The sequence below is a fragment of the Lichenostomus cassidix genome, chromosome 2 (assembly GCF_008360975.1).
Source record: "Lichenostomus cassidix isolate B80296 chromosome 2, HeHo_3.0, whole genome shotgun sequence".
Lineage (NCBI taxonomy): Eukaryota > Metazoa > Chordata > Aves > Passeriformes > Meliphagidae > Lichenostomus > Lichenostomus cassidix.
In genome coordinates, this window is record NC_139482.1 from 122,445,345 (window position 1) to 122,461,296 (window position 15,952).

Consider the following 15,952-nt stretch of genomic DNA (forward strand, 5'->3'; position numbering starts at 1 on the left):
ATAATGCTCAGAATCTCAAACTGCACTGCTATTGACATGTGACAACTGGTTTTTTCTGTAATTTTTTTGAACATTTATGTAAAATTTTTGCCCACATCTGTTAAAAATATTGGTAAAAATTCCTAAGAACTGTTTATCCATTGTCTTGTTTTCATTTAAATGCAGTCTGAGGATATCCAGAAAAAAACTGTTATTAAATTGTACATTAGTATTCAGTTAATTATTAAAAGGAAAAAAAAATAAAGCTTATGGCAAACTATGACAAATAAACTGGTTATAACATAATTATCTATTGCTCTTCAGGAAACAGCACATTGGCTTGCATTGCAGAGACTCTAAAAGAATCAGAATTTTGGAAGACATGAAAATAACTTACCACAAATAATTGCCATACAAGCAAGTCCATAGGAAATAGGCCATTTAGGCAGAAAAAAAATGGATGGCAGATCAGAGTTCTTTTTCATACTTGGTACAACCAATTTTCCTAGTTTCAGGAGTATAAATTGTCAAGAAGCCTGTTCCAGTGATCCTTGTCTCTTCTTATGTTGTTGTACTAGTGGCTGTGGCTAATGTTCTTCACAGTAGCTGTGTAAGGTGCTGTGGTTTGGATTTGTAATGAAAACAGTGTTAATAACACAGGGATGTTTTCATTACTGCTGAGCAGTTCCTACACAGAATCAAAGCCTTTTCTGCTTCTCATACCACCAATAACCAGGCTGGGTGGGAACAAAGAGCTGGCAGGGGACACAGCTGGGACAGCTGACCCCAACTGACCCTGAGTAAGGATATGCTACATCACATGGCATCTTGCTTGGCATATTAAGCTGGAGGAAGAAGGAACAAGGGGACTCTCAGAGTGGTGGTGTTTGTTTACCTGACTAACCATTATGTGTGATGGAAACCTGTTTTCCTCGAGATGGCTGAACACCTACCAGCAGATGGAAAATCTTGAAAGAATTCTTTGGTTTGCTTTGCTTGTGTGTGGGGGGTTTGCTTTACTATCTTTATCTAAACTCTCAAGTTGCCTTTTACTGTTTCAATTCTCTTTCCCACTCCATTGTGAGAGATCCTGAGCAAGTGACTGACTGACTGGTCTAAACCACAACGGCTCTCCATATAACCTCTGCCTTCATTAGTAAAACATCTTGTAAATTAGATCCACTTTCACCAACCCTCATGGTTTATGTCATTTTTACTAAGCAAACTGGTAAAAAAGCCAAGTCAGCTACAGGAGACTTAATTTTATTAGGAACTTCCTGAAGGTCCTAATGCTCATGAAAAGTCTTATATAATTTCTACATAAATATATATGCTCGCCTATATGAGCAAGACTGTGATTAAGTATTTCCTAACAGGAGAGCTTCAGAAAGCTCCAAATGCTACTAAATGCTGCAACACAATCTACAGAATAGACTTTTGATGCATTAAATGCCTAGGTAAAATCAAAAGGGCCTACTTTGAACATAGACCAAGAACTCAGGAAATATACACACATTCTCTAAGCTACAGAGATGCTGAAGTCAAACCCAGAGGCAATGTACAAAGGTATCTTCTCCACTTTCCTGTTACAATTCATAGCTCAGGTATACATGCACACTTGCCCTGTTTACTCACTTTCTACAAATTATTCCCTGGATGGACTTGATTCTTGCCATTTGTTCTCATTTTTCAAATTAGCTGGCCACGTACTATTTGACCCCTTGATCTAAGAGTCGGCAAGTCACTGGTTAATTGCAAAGAAGAAAGAGTTTTCTGTATAACTATTTGTTAATTGTAACACTTTCTACTGACAACTGTTGCCACAGCAAACTTGTACAGGTAAGCAGAAATACAGCCAGGTAAACAGAATTCCCTACCTATACTAGCCACGGTTGGTATGCCATAAAAATACACTTTCCTTTTTCAAAACTTTACAGCACTGCTAGCTCAGAGTCATCCTATAATAATCTAATAATACTTTGGAATTTTTCTTTTTTTTCATTTGTGATTTCCAGATGATGAGTCTCTAGTGTATAATCAAAATTTTTCACTTTTTTATTTCCATTAACACTTCATCCCAGCTCTATGATTTTACTCTTTATCTGGTTAGCATGTTATTCCAAACATCCTGAATATTGCTAGTGGATTTTTATCCAAGTTTAACTCATTTATAGTTACTTACCAAGACCACTTCTAAAAATGCATTAAAAAAATTGAAATCTAAAATTACTTTTTCAAATGCTACCCCTAGCTTTTCTCTAGAATGGTATCTTCTCTTAACAGGACCACTTTTTGCCATACTTCATATTCCTAACCTTTCACATGTACACCTATCTCTATTTTCTGCAGTTTATCAAATGGGCTTCATAGAAAAACATCCCTGAAATTCAGTGTTGCATGTTATCACAATTAAGTGACGTAACTGAATATTCCTACATCTCTTCTCATTTCTTAAATACTAGTACTGTCTGAAAATCTCCAGGAATAGGGTACCACCTCTGATTTAACAAATTTAGATGGAGCTTTACTCCTCTGACTTGAACATACTCTTGATCTTAATTTCCCTGTGAAAACAGTAACATCCTTTTGTATACATTCATTTATTTCCCTTCATTGTTTTTCTTGTGCTTCACCTTTTACTCCAGTCAACAATTATCAGGAAAGCGAGTATTCAGTCTGAGGAACAGAGCCTTGATTTTTCACCCCTTCTTCACTAAAAGAAAGAGCTCAATTTCTTCATGTCAGGGTTTCTTAACATTTTTACAAGTGATGCACCTTTTTCTGTTTATGATTTATTTTAACAGTCTAATTTAATTTGAATGTTGGCAAATCTCACCTCACCCTTTCTGTTTCTAACCTCTAAGACACAACTTTCTCCTTCTACTACTTCTGCTATCTTATTTGAAGTCACTCCCTTTGGAAATAAGCAGTCTTCCATATACAATGTTCTTCTCACTTACTAAGAAATTTCCAGACTTGCCCCCTAATCAGATGTGCAAGCGATCTCACTATTTCCTTCTATTTTCCCTACAGCATTCTTTTTAAAGCTGAAATGCTTAGACTTCAATCAATTTATATTGACATTCATTTTAAACTGATTGAATCCATGATTACTAAATCAAAGATCATATCCTATGAGTAGAACGGTCTTTTTGAATGTTGCTAAATGATGAATATCTATATGTTTTTTCTACTAAAAATAAAATCCTATAGGTGTCTCATTCATGTGTTCTTCCTTGTTTTTGCAATTAGGTGTATTGAACAGTATTAATTAAAACCCTTGGGCCAAGAGCATTTACTTCTCTTGACTCTGGAATTTACTGCTACCAAAGAAATAATAGAAATTAAATAATAATAATTCCTACTCTTGCACACATCTAGGATTTTCTAGTATGCTAATCATTTAGTGAATTGTGTTATGAGTTGGTAAACCATATAGCCCAATAGAAGAGAGGCTGCCATAGAAACATTTTTCCAGGCCTAGTCAGTAGCAAGTCTGAACACATATTCCTAACACACACAGAAAGTATGTGTACACAAATACATATACATATAAATAAGCACAAGGCCAACCACACAGATCAACATAGACAGAAACATTCAATCAAACACAGATGGCATGAAGGGTGAAATCCTGTCCTCCTCTCTAGCATGGCTTCCTGTAACCTGAGGTGTGACTCTTGCTGCTGGCACTTACACCCATGCAGAGACACACTTAAGAGCACAGGGAGACCTCTCACACAGTAAGATTTAGAAACAGAGTCTAGTCTAGGAGAGACTGCGCTGATCAGGTGCAAGGCGTAGCCAGACAAGCAGACTGCCCAGCAGTTTGTTTACACAGGACTAGCCCTATTTACCTCCTCATCCCCTACTTTCTCACACTTGCTCATTCCCATATCACCTTAATCCCTTCCTTTCTTTGCCTTTGGCTCGTGCCCTAAACATCCCATAAATCTTACCAACCCCAAAATGCTCTGTTATCCATCCCATAAAGCGTCGTGCAGCCCTAGGCAGTAACACCCACACAGAGCTTTTTGGTTGACCGCTGGGTGTGTCCCTCACCTCCAAGGGAACTGAGGCTTCCCTGGGAGGGGCAGGGCATGGGCTCCCTTTGTCTGACCTGCCTCCCCCACCTGCCCAAGTGCTCCCAAACCCCTCTGTGCGTGGGGAGATGAGCCTTTAATCACCTATCCTAACACACTGTCTACTGAGATCAAGTATCGCTGTTGAGATGCTGCCAGCGTTGCACATTCAGGTCTGCAATGCCAATCAACAGAAGAGGTTCAAGGCAGCCCAAAATACAGCAACTGTAGAATTGCACAGGTGAAAAGCCGTACCATAACTACTATAAAAATAAACATAATGAATTTCCAAAAGGGAACTTAGGTTCAAGGTTTTTATATTTTATCTGAGACTGAGAACTTTACCTAATGGAATTCCTCTTCTCTTTGCAGCTTTCCTCTACCACTACAGATAACCCTTCTATCTACACCCAGACCACTGAAGCAGCTCTTCTCATTTCAGACAATGAATATCGTCAACATTTTCCAGCTCGGGTCTACTCCAAAACCTTGCTGAGGCACCACTTCACCACCGGGTGAACTGAGCAGGCACAGCCCCTTGGAAACTCCCGTGTTTGTTTTTTCTGGGAGCTCATCCAGCGTGACTTCTCTTAACCAGACACAACCCTACCTTGCTCGTAAAATACGAAGAGCTCTGAGACTACAATGACTTGACACGCATTATCAATCCACACTGCTAGGTGTTATTTATGCACCAACCTAGCAGTGCTTGTCCTGCATGGGATGGGTCGTGGGATGGTAAACTGTGACAGGAATCCAGTCTTCTTTATGAGCCTGTCGGTCACTCAGCATGTGCACAGCACTCTGTAAGTAACAAAAATAGACATGCTGCCTACTGCTGGGTCTCAGAAATATCAGGACGCCCTTGGTAGGGGGGAAGCATGCCCAGGTGACCTTGAGCACAGCAAAGTGCCTGTCCTCTGCTCTGCCCGTCCAGGCACAGAGCAGGAGCCACTGCCAGAGGAGCTCCCCTGCATCCCCGGGAGCACTGCGTTTTATTAGGGGCTCGAGCTGAGGAGCGCTTGAGTGCCCCGAGGCCGGGAGGTGAGAGTGGGAACTGGGAGCTCACATACAAGCACGAGGGGACTACAGCGGATTTTCCTTCAAACGGCGGCTCCCAGGCACACAGCTCTCCCCGGGAAAGCTCTCCCTTGGCTCTGGCCTTGCAGCGCTGCGGCGCCTGTCCTCCCGCGTTGCCCCGGCCGGCCGGGCAGGCGGTGCCGGGCCCTGGGCTCGGAGCGGGCGCGCAGCCCCACCGGCCTGGCGGGAGCGCCGCACTGCCCGCGGCCGCGCAGGGGACTCCCGGGAGGGCACGGCGGGCGCGGGGCGGAGCGGCCCATCCCGCCGCCGTGCCCGGGGAGGGTCCCCCGGCCCGCCACCGCACGCCGGAGACGGTGCCGCCCCTCGCAGGCTCCCGGGCAGTCGGGCACGGGTGTTCCCGCGGGAGCGGCGGTCCCTCCGGTGCGGGTGGAGCGCCAGGGCACCGCGGCGCTCGGGCGGCCGGGCGGCGGGGCCGTCTCCCCCTCCGCGGCGGGAGCGGAGTGCGGCGGCCCGCGGAGGGGGCGGAGAGGATGACTTCATGCCGCCGGAGCGCCGTGAATTTAGGAGCAGCAGCTGCCGCCGCCGGCGGCGGGATGTGGGGGTGAAGTGACAGCGGGAGCTGCCGCCGGCTGAGGGAGGACCAGCGCCGGGCACCCGCCGAGCCCAGGGGCTCCGGGCCGCCACCAGCAGCCGCTGCGGCAGAGAGGGAGGGAGGGAGGAAGGAAGATGCGCTGAGCCGGTCGCTGAAAGGTGAGCGGAGCTGCCGGTGCGGGGGCGGGCGGCGAGCGCTGCAGCGCTGCCCGGCCGGGGGAACGCGGCGCTGCCGCTGCGAGCCGCTCGCTTCGGCTCTGCCGGCCGGGCAGCGTCTGGAGCGGTGCTGGGGCTCGTAGCTTCGGTCTCTTTCCCTCTGCGCCCTTCTGCCGCGGTTCCCTCCAGAGGCGGTGAGGCTGCCCTCTGCGAAGCGCCACAGTGTTGTGTTTTATCTTCCACGGCCGAGATGTGCGGTGGCTCAGCGCCAGCTCCCGCTCGACGGCCCGGGCTGTTCTCGGTGCCCGCGCCGGGGGCACTCGCCCCGTCAGTGGCGCAGCAGAGCGCGGGGCGAGAGCGGGAGGGCTGCGGCAGGTGCGGGACTGCGCCCCGGTGCCCGGCTCTCCTCGCTCCCTGCGCCTTCCTGGAGTGACGGGGAAGACATCTTAGGGCAGAAAGGCTTCAGGGGAGCACAAGCAAAAAAAGATGTCTTCTCATACACGTTCCTGGATTTGTAAGTCGCTTCACGGGAAACTAAAAAGTGTGGAAGTTGGAGAACCGGTCCTTACACCAAAATGGATTCTGTCGACTTCTTCGAAGACTTGTGTGGCTTTTTTTCCTTTTATTCATTTTTATCATCTAGCCCAAGGTTCGCTACAAACAAAATAGCAAAATTCAGATGCATTTGTTTGTTAATGGAAGAATTAGTCAGTTGCTGTTCCATCATATCACCTGTAGAAGTGGCAAAAACAAGAATGCATATAGATTGTAGCTTGGCTGTTGACATTGCACGCTGTGGTACGTACATAGGTCTTAACATCAAGTGAATGTGTTTGTAATTGAGTAGAAGGAAAAAAAATTGCCTGACCTATTTCTCTGCCTGATGCACTGATTGTTGTTGTTGGGTTTTTGTTGGTTGGTTTGTTTGTATTTTTTGTTTAACTTTGTTCTGCTAAAAATAAAAAAAAACCCTTGCCCTAAAGCAGGTATGGCAATACAGGAGGTTGGCGTGGAGAGGCAGCTCATTAGAATAAGCGCTGTCTGCGTATGTAATGGTTAATGGCTCTGTGTGGTCTGGAAATGGAAGAAAAGACTGTGTCTCTGGGAAGTAAAGGATTGGGAATTAATCTGTTCTTAATGAAAAAGGAGGAAGGATGCTGGAAGTTGAAGGTTATTTTATTCAATGTCTATTTACCTGTGTGTTCATTTTTAAGGATCCTCTTACCCAAGCATTCACAGAGAAGCTCAGTCTGTTGTGGGATACTCGGTTGTGGTTGGCACCTCTGGTCATGGTACTAGAGTGACAGAAGTAGTGCTGAGGGAGGTAACAGGGAGTTGCTTTGTTTGTTGTCATTATTTTCTGGGAAGATGTTTAAATACAGTCAGTACTGTTGCTGGGTATGCAGGAGGCAAATGATGGCTGCAGGGACAGAAAATGTGTATAAAAAACAATTGAGGCTTCACAAGGCTGAAACAAAGAGTGAGTGATAAATCGCAGTATCAAAAATCAGTCCAACAGACAAATCTGTTCTCTGAAGCACGGTCATGAACTATGATCCTCTATAGGCTTGTTGCTTTAAGCATGTCATGGCACATCCAATATATGTATTTCAAACTAGAAAAAAAAAAATCTCATTTTGTCAAACCTGTGTCTTTCATCCACCATGCATTTATTTTTTTCCTGTAAAACACTTAGAACCATTGCTTAGGACATTTCTATTGTTTTTTTTCCTTTCTAGAAAAAAGCATGGTTGACTGTTTTAGAGGTTGCAATGTTTGGCTGATTTCTTCTCTAGTTGCATTTGGTTGGAAAAAGAAACCACGTAGCTGAGTTCAGATGCTTCACATAATCATCCATCCTTTATATAGAAAGTCGATTTCTTCACTGGAGTGAAGAAATCAAGTAACAGCCTCCTAGTGAGTTGTTGCAAGCACAGGGTAGAATGAGTACTCACTAATGTTGACACAATATTATCACAGCAAATGTAGCTCTTTATGCTTCCTAGCAAACCTAATATCTCAAGATTCTTAGTTAATATTTTTTTAAAACAATATGGTAGCAGAGATGAAGTAGTTGACCAAGAATCACCCTGCAAACTTGAATTGCTTTTGTTTTTACCTTGTGTACTCCAAAGACAAATGGTGTCATGTGTATGTGTCCATAGAAAAAAATGTATATCTAATTGTCACTGTGAGTTTAGTTCAGTGCTGGAACTGATGTAAGTCCATTTCCTACAGATTTATTTCAAGGAACTCTTCTTCCTCCTTCTGTTACTATAACTTCCATACTTCTGCCAACCAACGAAAAGCATCTTTACTGTGGTTGATCTGAGGCAACAGCACCACTAGCTGGAAGAACAGCCTAGTTGGCCAGTTGGTTGGTGCCAGGCAGACCAGGTAGCAGCTGAGATTTAGTTTTCTTTTCCTCAGAGGTTCTGCTGTTTTGGAGGACTTCATCTGGCTTTGTTCTTCAGATTTGTAAGACCTTAATTATCTTTGAGATTTCTAGGCTGTAGTCAGCCTTTGAACCAGCAGGTTCATTTACCCCATTTTATTAGTGGGGACCAGATGGGTATGTTTGCAAAAGGCATGTTTCCTTAGTAGAACAAAGTGGAAAACCCAGTGACCTTGAATGCATTTGAATGCATTGGTCCTTTCCAAGGGCTGAGATGAAACACTTCACTTAAATACATTTTCTATTATTATGAGAATGTTTAAAAATTATGTTTCCAGGTGCTGTTTGAACTAACCGAAATAACCATGTTTCAGAGCAAGCAGGTCATTTTTCACTTACATTGTTGCTAGGCTTTCAGTTGGATTATTTTTTCCAATTTAAGAATTCCATAAAGAGAGGCTTGAGCAGGATATAAAGGAACAGGTATTGCACAATGAACTTAAAATATGTACGTCAGTATCTGCAAGCAATCAAGAGTATTTCAACAGCAGTGATACCATTTTTATTGTGAAGAACAAATGCATTCACACTTTCCAAATGTATGTCCTTCATGTGCAATAGCTAATGTTTCTGGGAGAGAAAAAATGGTACTGAAAAATAAATGCCAGGCACAAACCAAAACTTTGTCTCCTATGATGCAAATGGATTTCATGTTGAGCTATTGTCAACAGAGGTTCTTTATGTGAGTGCCCAGTCAACTGCAAAGATAGCAATCATTAAGGAGAACTAAGAGTTTTATCCATTTATAATATAATATAAATGGTGGCAACAAGACAGGTATTGATTATCTTTTTATTTTGAATTTGACATAGTCAAGTAAGTCAGCACTTCACAACCCAGATAATGAGCCCCCGAGTTTAATATGAACTACAGAGCTAGAAACACAGAGTTCTATCTCTTCATGTGCTTCTTGAAAAAGGAAGCTGATGGAAGCCTTTCCCTTGAAGGGGACTGCGTGTAAACAGCAGCACAAGCGTGGATCCATTTATATGTATTGCTTTCATGATGTGTTGAGAGACTAGCTTTGAGTGTCTCCCTATTGTCTACTCTTAGAAAATTACTTTATTAAGACAACATTATGAAAGAAAAGATCTGCTTGTACAAGAACTGTATGTTTCCAGTATAAAATATATCCAGTCTTAAAATATATCAGAGGAGAAAGTAACACAAAATGGACTCTTACAGGAGAGTTGGTGCAAATGTCCCAGCCAAATGCCAGATCAATTTTTTTTTTCTTTTTCCTTTAATTCGTATGTTAGAACCAACAAGATATGATAGTGGGTTTTGTTTTTCCTAACATACTGAAGACATGCTGTATTTCTGAGCTAGTCGTATTTCTGTGATTGTAAAGTCTTCTTCCCTGGCTGAACCAAGTATAAGACATGAACTCTGAGGAAGAGCAGCAGTAGAAGGATTTCCATGTCAGCTGGGGTGAACTTCTCACTAGCAGAATTTGGTTTGTTCTCTCCCCTTTATTAAAATGAATTTAAAAGTTGGCTACATTGCTGTTCTTTGCCTTTACAGGACTCTTGGGGAATTTAACCTGCCTTTATGGCAAATGCCTGGTCTCTGCACAGTTCTGTATCCATTTCTGCACTCATGTCTTAGTTTCTCCTACTTTGACTGCTTCTTTTTGTCACATTTTTGTTCTGGCAACTATTCCAAACAATCCTAAGATGTATCGAAGTTATCTTGGCAGCTGTTAGCTAGCCCGTGAAATGTGCTGCAGCTTTAATGAGATCATATAGATCTTAATATAGCCATATAATTATATATATTATATAATATATATATTTGCTAACTATTCACTCATTTGCCTTCTACCTCCTACAGAATTTCCACTTAGACATATGGTGAGCACATAACTGTGGTGAAACGATCTCACCACCTGTTGTTTTAAAATAGCACAGATGCTTATTAATGGTCCTTCCATGATACTGTTTATAGTACATGTTAAACCTCACTTAAAATACTGTGGATCATGTTGGTAAAGGATATTATTACTTCAGCAGCAGCCTTAAATTGATTCCTGTTCAGCATCTTGACTTAACTTGTTGGTCGTTAGTAGGTAGGAGAGAGGTAAACTCCCCAGAAGAGTCAAAGCTGTGATGCTCATTCAGTGAGCTGTCATTGAATCCTTCTCAAGGTGTTCTGTGGAAACGCCTGCTGCCTTTTGGATAGCTAGTCAGCCCCAAGAGCTGCAAAAATCATGAGCACACAGATTCTCTACACTCATAAGTCTTGTGCTCAGCTGATGTGAATTCCTTCAGACCTAGCTGAACAGCAGCTTCACACGTCAAAGCAAGGGAAAGTAAGTAATTGCAGAGCTTTAGCCTTTAGTGACCAAGACTGTTGCTTAATATATATGTATCTTTTTTTTTCATGGAAAAGTAATATCTAAACTGATAAATTAAGTTTAGGTAAATAAATGTTCCATCAATTCCTGTTTCCTTTGTTCAATCTCATGAGTCACTTGGATTCCCAGTTTTGCTTTCAAAGAATTTCTAGAGTTCTGCCTATTTTTTCTGGTCTGCAGCTCTCTGCATTTGTCTTGGATTTTGTTGTTGTTGCTGTCTAACCCAGTCAAACTGGAAGTTAAAAATGTATTTCTCCTTTGAAATCATCCATCCACAGGTAGACCAAGAAAAATTCTTGATATTAAGTGTCAGTTTGCTGAGATGTAAATTTGAAAGTGCAATTAGGATAAACAGACTCAGCTATTTTCAACCTTCCCAAGGTGCTTTTATTGTTGAACAAAAAGTTCAACAATAAAAGGAGCGAAAGATGTCTCATTTAAATTTAGCAAAAACTCCTCGTAACTAGGAGGATGAGTGCCTTTGGATTTTTTGTGATTTTTTTTTTTTAAAATGAAATACATGTGAAAACCTTTATTCCTGTGGTACATGACAGATGGCATTGTTTGGGCTTAGTATTGCTAATAAATTTTTTTAAAAGTTGTTCACACTAGAACAGTGACTGTCAGATACCAGTTCAAATTATATAGGATGGGTAAAAACCTCTTCATGTTCAGGAGAAAAACTCTGTGTTATATTACAATGTAGCTTGTGAAAATATAAATCTGCTATTAAAAGAAAATGGCTGGCAAAATTCCAGTAAAGGATGCTTAGAGAAGTAATGAATAAATTAGGTGGAGTAATCATCTTATGATACAATGTCCCAGTGTTTGGTGCTCAGCATTGGTTAGGAGTTCTGTGGGCATAAAGCAATATTTGCACTATTGCATTTAATTGCAGGAGGCATTGTGTCCTCTCTGCATGTGTTTGGTTGATCTGATTTCTGTTCACAGGCTCCACAGTGTCCTTGGGCATGATTCAGAGCATGTGGAGTGTAAGGAAGAAAGTCTCTTTGTTTTCCCTTAAAATTTGTTGCCTAATGGTTTAATTGGGGGCCTTTTTAATTGACATGATGGGAGTAATGTTAAACAATTGTTTCCTTTTCAGTTTCTCATGAGTCAAGATTTTCTGTCACATTCTTTTTTCCTCAAGAACAGAGTGGTCTTCCTGTATGTACTCTTTCTGCACATATGGACTCTATTTCATATTTGACTTACTCTTTGACTCTATTTTTTAGACTTCCTGAAAATTTATTTCTGATGTGCAGAAAAGTTTCATAGTACAATAATTTCATATTTATGTCCCATTCCATTCCCATTTTTTTCACTACACATATTTTTTCCAGACTAACTATGTTTCAGTTGGGCTGATCTCTTGTGTCCCCTTGAGGTTCCTTTTCATTGTAGGATCAATACAATAATATGTTTATATGACTTTAAGGTACTGGTGCCATTAGCAGGAGATACAAAAGTTGATAGTTGGATATCAAAAATTCATTTTAAATGTAGGAAAGAACAAACTGTAGGGTGTAGCCTTACAGAACGACAGAAATTCAGTCATAAACCGTTCTTTTGTTTTGTGTTACTCTTGTTTTAAAATAGTTGGATGATGGCAGCTTTACTGAGTTGGGCTAGTGTTTTTGAGCACAGACATGGGAAGCCGAAAATAAGTGAATAGGATTTGTTAATGCATATAAGAATTGGAGCATGTGACAATAATTCAGACTCTAAAAGGCAGGCATAATGTGCAACACTTTATTTAAAAAAAACCCAAAAAACACACAAAACCAAAAATAGACTGCTGCATTTTAAGTAACTGTTATTTGTAAGGTCTCGTGGAGTCAAAGCGTGATAAGAGATGTGAATGGAGTCTGCATAAATATAGAAGCTGTATGACTTGAGAAAGAGACATAGCTTATCAAAATGATTACAGCATGCCTTTAGAGCCTAAGGGAACTGCAGCTTTTTGTCAGTGAAATAAGCCCATTTTATTGTATATTTGTTTATATATAGGCTACTAATGTTTACAAACACCAAAACCTTTTCCAAGCAAAATATTTGTCCTGAATTGGGAGTTCTCTTCAGTTACTGTGAATAGCTTGAGGCTTTTTGGAACACTTTTTATTTTATTCCCCTTTCCTATGTGTTTATTTGGCTGCAGGGAGTACAGGTGCTGATTTACTGAATGGAAGCTATAATATTATATGGTAGTAAGAATTGTATTGATGGCAGCGTCATTCACACTAAGTGACAATATGTAAAAATAATGCCACCACTGCTGTGTATCCTTTTAAAGTCTAATTTTTCTGTCTGTACCTAATGTGGTACTACTTGGGCCTGACTGGGGCAATGGCAGTATTCTCTTCAATTTTACAAAAAGCAAAATCCCTGCTACATGGTGAAAAACAGGTGCAAAGCTTTCACTCATCCCCAGCTTGTGCACAAAGCATCTCCAGAACAGATAAAGTTTGAATGGGTATTTATAGAGGAGGAACATGATAGCCTGCACCCGGAGGAGCACAGACACTGTATAAGAAATTTAAGCATGTAATATCACTTCCTCACTGATACTTTAGTATTTGTTACATGTTCATGTAACAGTAGGCTTTTAATATTAGCTAATAATGGGGAATGACTTCATTAGCATTTAAGGAAGGAATTGCATGAAAGTGTTTTGCACGATATAATTCATTAGCTAATTGTCACTCTAGAACATACTTTTCAACTATACACTCAGCAGACTTAGGTAATTGCTGTACAGACCAAAGAGCAAGAAGAAACATTTTTCATATCCTCTTTTTCTCAGATACTGGGGAAATGTATTATTTATGTAGCCCTTTTCATCATGGAAGGGATCTCAAAACGCTTTTCAGCACTTCCATTTTCATTGACAACATTTGGAAATAAGGGGTGAAAGCTGTTGTTTAAACATTGTTTTCCCACAGTTGTATAGCCAATAAGACTGCAGATCAGAGAGTTATTTATGCAAATCTCCAGAAAAAGGTACTGATTTCTGATGACTGCTGCAGCACACTGAACTGTGCTGTTTCCTTCCAGGCAGAAAATTTTCTTTCCTTTCACTTTTGTGCCTCATAGAAGCAATTTTTGAAGACCATTCATCCGTTACAGACTCCTGCTCTGCTTGTTAAGCAATGTTTCTAGTGGGATAACACACTGTGCAAATATATTTTGTGTAAGTTTTCTAGGTCCTTCAAGTCCATTTTTTTTTGCATTTCTGTTCTTCCATCCTCCTCTAGCATTCTTGGTCTGGCTAAGACAGGGACTGGTACTCGTTTTGCAAGTATATTTTTCTACTGAATTTTTAGTGTAAAATTTGAGTTTAAAGTTGTTTCTTTCGTGGTAGCACAGTATTTCTTAACTACTGTCTTAAACATTTATTCGAAGAATAGGTTGCATACCTTAAATAACTGCATATGATTTCTTAAGCCAACTAAACGGTAGAATTCTAGAAAAAACAAAACTGTAGCACTGTTCTGAGGTCAGTATCCAAATGAATGCCCATCTTCCTGTGGTGGGATGTTGCTTTAATTTCCTACTTCAGTAGGAAATTAATTCAGGGAGAAAAAAAGTGCTGAAAACATTCCAAGTTTCCTCTGCTTTCTAGAATGTGTAATCTGAACATTGTGTATTTTTTGACCCTAAGGCAGCACCTCAGCACTTCATTTTGATGTCCAAGCATGTGTGTGGCAAGTAAACTCTTCTATCCCGCTCCTCTTGAGAGGAGCAGTTGCCCATGTCTCTGTGCTTAGCAGTGATTCATTACACTCTCAGGGCTGCTCTTCAGTGTCATCTTTCATAATTCTATTCTTGTATGAATTTTGGTGGCAAGTATGGAGTTTCTGAGTTTGGGTGGGGTTTTTTTTATGGAATGGCTGTCAGCAGGATCAGAGTTGCAATCTTTGCTTGAAGTTGAACGATATCTGTGAATGCTGCTGAGGACTAGGACAGTTTCATATATGACTGCTAAACTGTTGCCAAGGATTTTTGTGCATTTTTGACTCAAGTCAACTTGTTCTTCTGAACAAGGCAAAACTTGTTCTGGGAATTGTTGTGGGTTAGATGCCATTTTCCAGTAGGTGATTTGAATGTTGTTTAGAAAATAAATTCTCCTTTTAGAAGCCTTTTAGTTTACCTGACTCTCCTTTGATGTGGCTGCTGTTGAGGCAGGCCAGATTTTTAGCTAATTTGTCTGGCTTTTCTCTGTTCAAACTGCTGAAAACAGTGGAAGCTTTCTGTGCATCTTGTGATATCTGTCTTTCAGCTAATGTTGCTTCAGTGACATTCTTCTTGAACACTTACTTAATCATATCTGCCATTTGTTCGTTTGAAGAAATTTCAACTTCCCATCCCCCTTTCTGAAGTATTCCTGTTCTGCTCATAGAGCAGTAATTTCAGTGAAGTGTTCTACTTTATCTCTGTTTTTTAAGCATATTTGAAAGCCTTATTAAGGAAAGCAGAAATATTTTGGAGTATCATGATTTTCATAGTAACAGGTGTAGATACTTTCAGTAGTTTTACTTTCTACATGTGGGATTTTTTATGAGTGATGTGAAAATCCAAGATAATTCATAATTAAGCATCTTAAATTTGTGGATTCTCTCTTTATAGTGCTAATTTATAATGTGATTAACATTCTGATAATAGTGGCCAAAATAGTAAATTTTTATTTTGTCACTAAAGCTCCTCTGTTGTAAGAGATCCTTTTGTAAGTAAGGACATAGATGTGGACAGATTGGAAAGGAGCTACATAGGAGTTCAATGTCACCAGAAGAATGGGAGAGTGGATCTAGTGCATGTCCTTCTGGATGAGTAAAAGAATATAAGATATAAAAACTTGATTGTATATGCATACTAATGTAGATATGTCAGTTGTATGTCCAGTGGCTGAGTTTTTTTCTGTCTTCTTCCATATGAAGTGCCATCTCTGTGGAACTAACAATATGAGCCCAATACGAGTGAAGGAGTAATTCCTTTTATGAAGATTATTAATAGCAAAATTTGAGTAACATGAAGTAAAAGTAGGTATGATCTCTGCTCTGAACTTTTCCTCTCCTTTTTTCTTTTCTGCATGCATGGAACGATTTGGGTATTAGTTAGGTGCTTCTATTTTATAATTTGGGCATGAAGTCGTCTTAACGAACTAAGAAGCAAAGATTTCTATGTTGGGTATTTTGTTTTATTCTTATGGGTTTCTACTATTCTCTCCACCTAGCCAGCTCACTGAAAGCCAAAATCTTATACTTGGCTTGAAGGCTGTTTATATCTAACCCAGCT

The 15,952-nt window shown here is 40.7% G+C and overlaps 2 protein-coding genes across 2 annotated transcripts in view; one reads left to right on the top strand and one right to left on the bottom strand.

Moving 5' to 3' along the window:
* LOC146442151 (uncharacterized) overlaps window positions 1-7,140 on the bottom strand; it is a 34,308-nt gene extending 27,168 nt beyond the window's left edge. Inside the window, exons 1-4 of the mRNA XM_085049849.1 lie at window positions 7,075-7,140; window positions 6,350-6,383; window positions 6,106-6,294; window positions 4,672-6,056 (exon numbers count right to left, since the gene is read on the bottom strand). Coding sequence (XP_084905975.1) covers window positions 4,894-6,056; window positions 6,106-6,294; window positions 6,350-6,383; window positions 7,075-7,140 — 1,452 coding nt within the window. The 3' untranslated portion in view covers window positions 4,672-4,893. The remainder of the gene's footprint in view (window positions 1-4,671; window positions 6,057-6,105; window positions 6,295-6,349; window positions 6,384-7,074) is intronic.
* Window positions 5,683-15,952, top strand: part of PKIA (cAMP-dependent protein kinase inhibitor alpha) — a 43,258-nt gene continuing 32,988 nt past the window's right edge. Inside the window, exon 1 of the mRNA XM_085053081.1 lies at window positions 5,683-5,852. The gene's annotated coding sequence lies outside the window, so the exon portion shown is untranslated. The remainder of the gene's footprint in view (window positions 5,853-15,952) is intronic.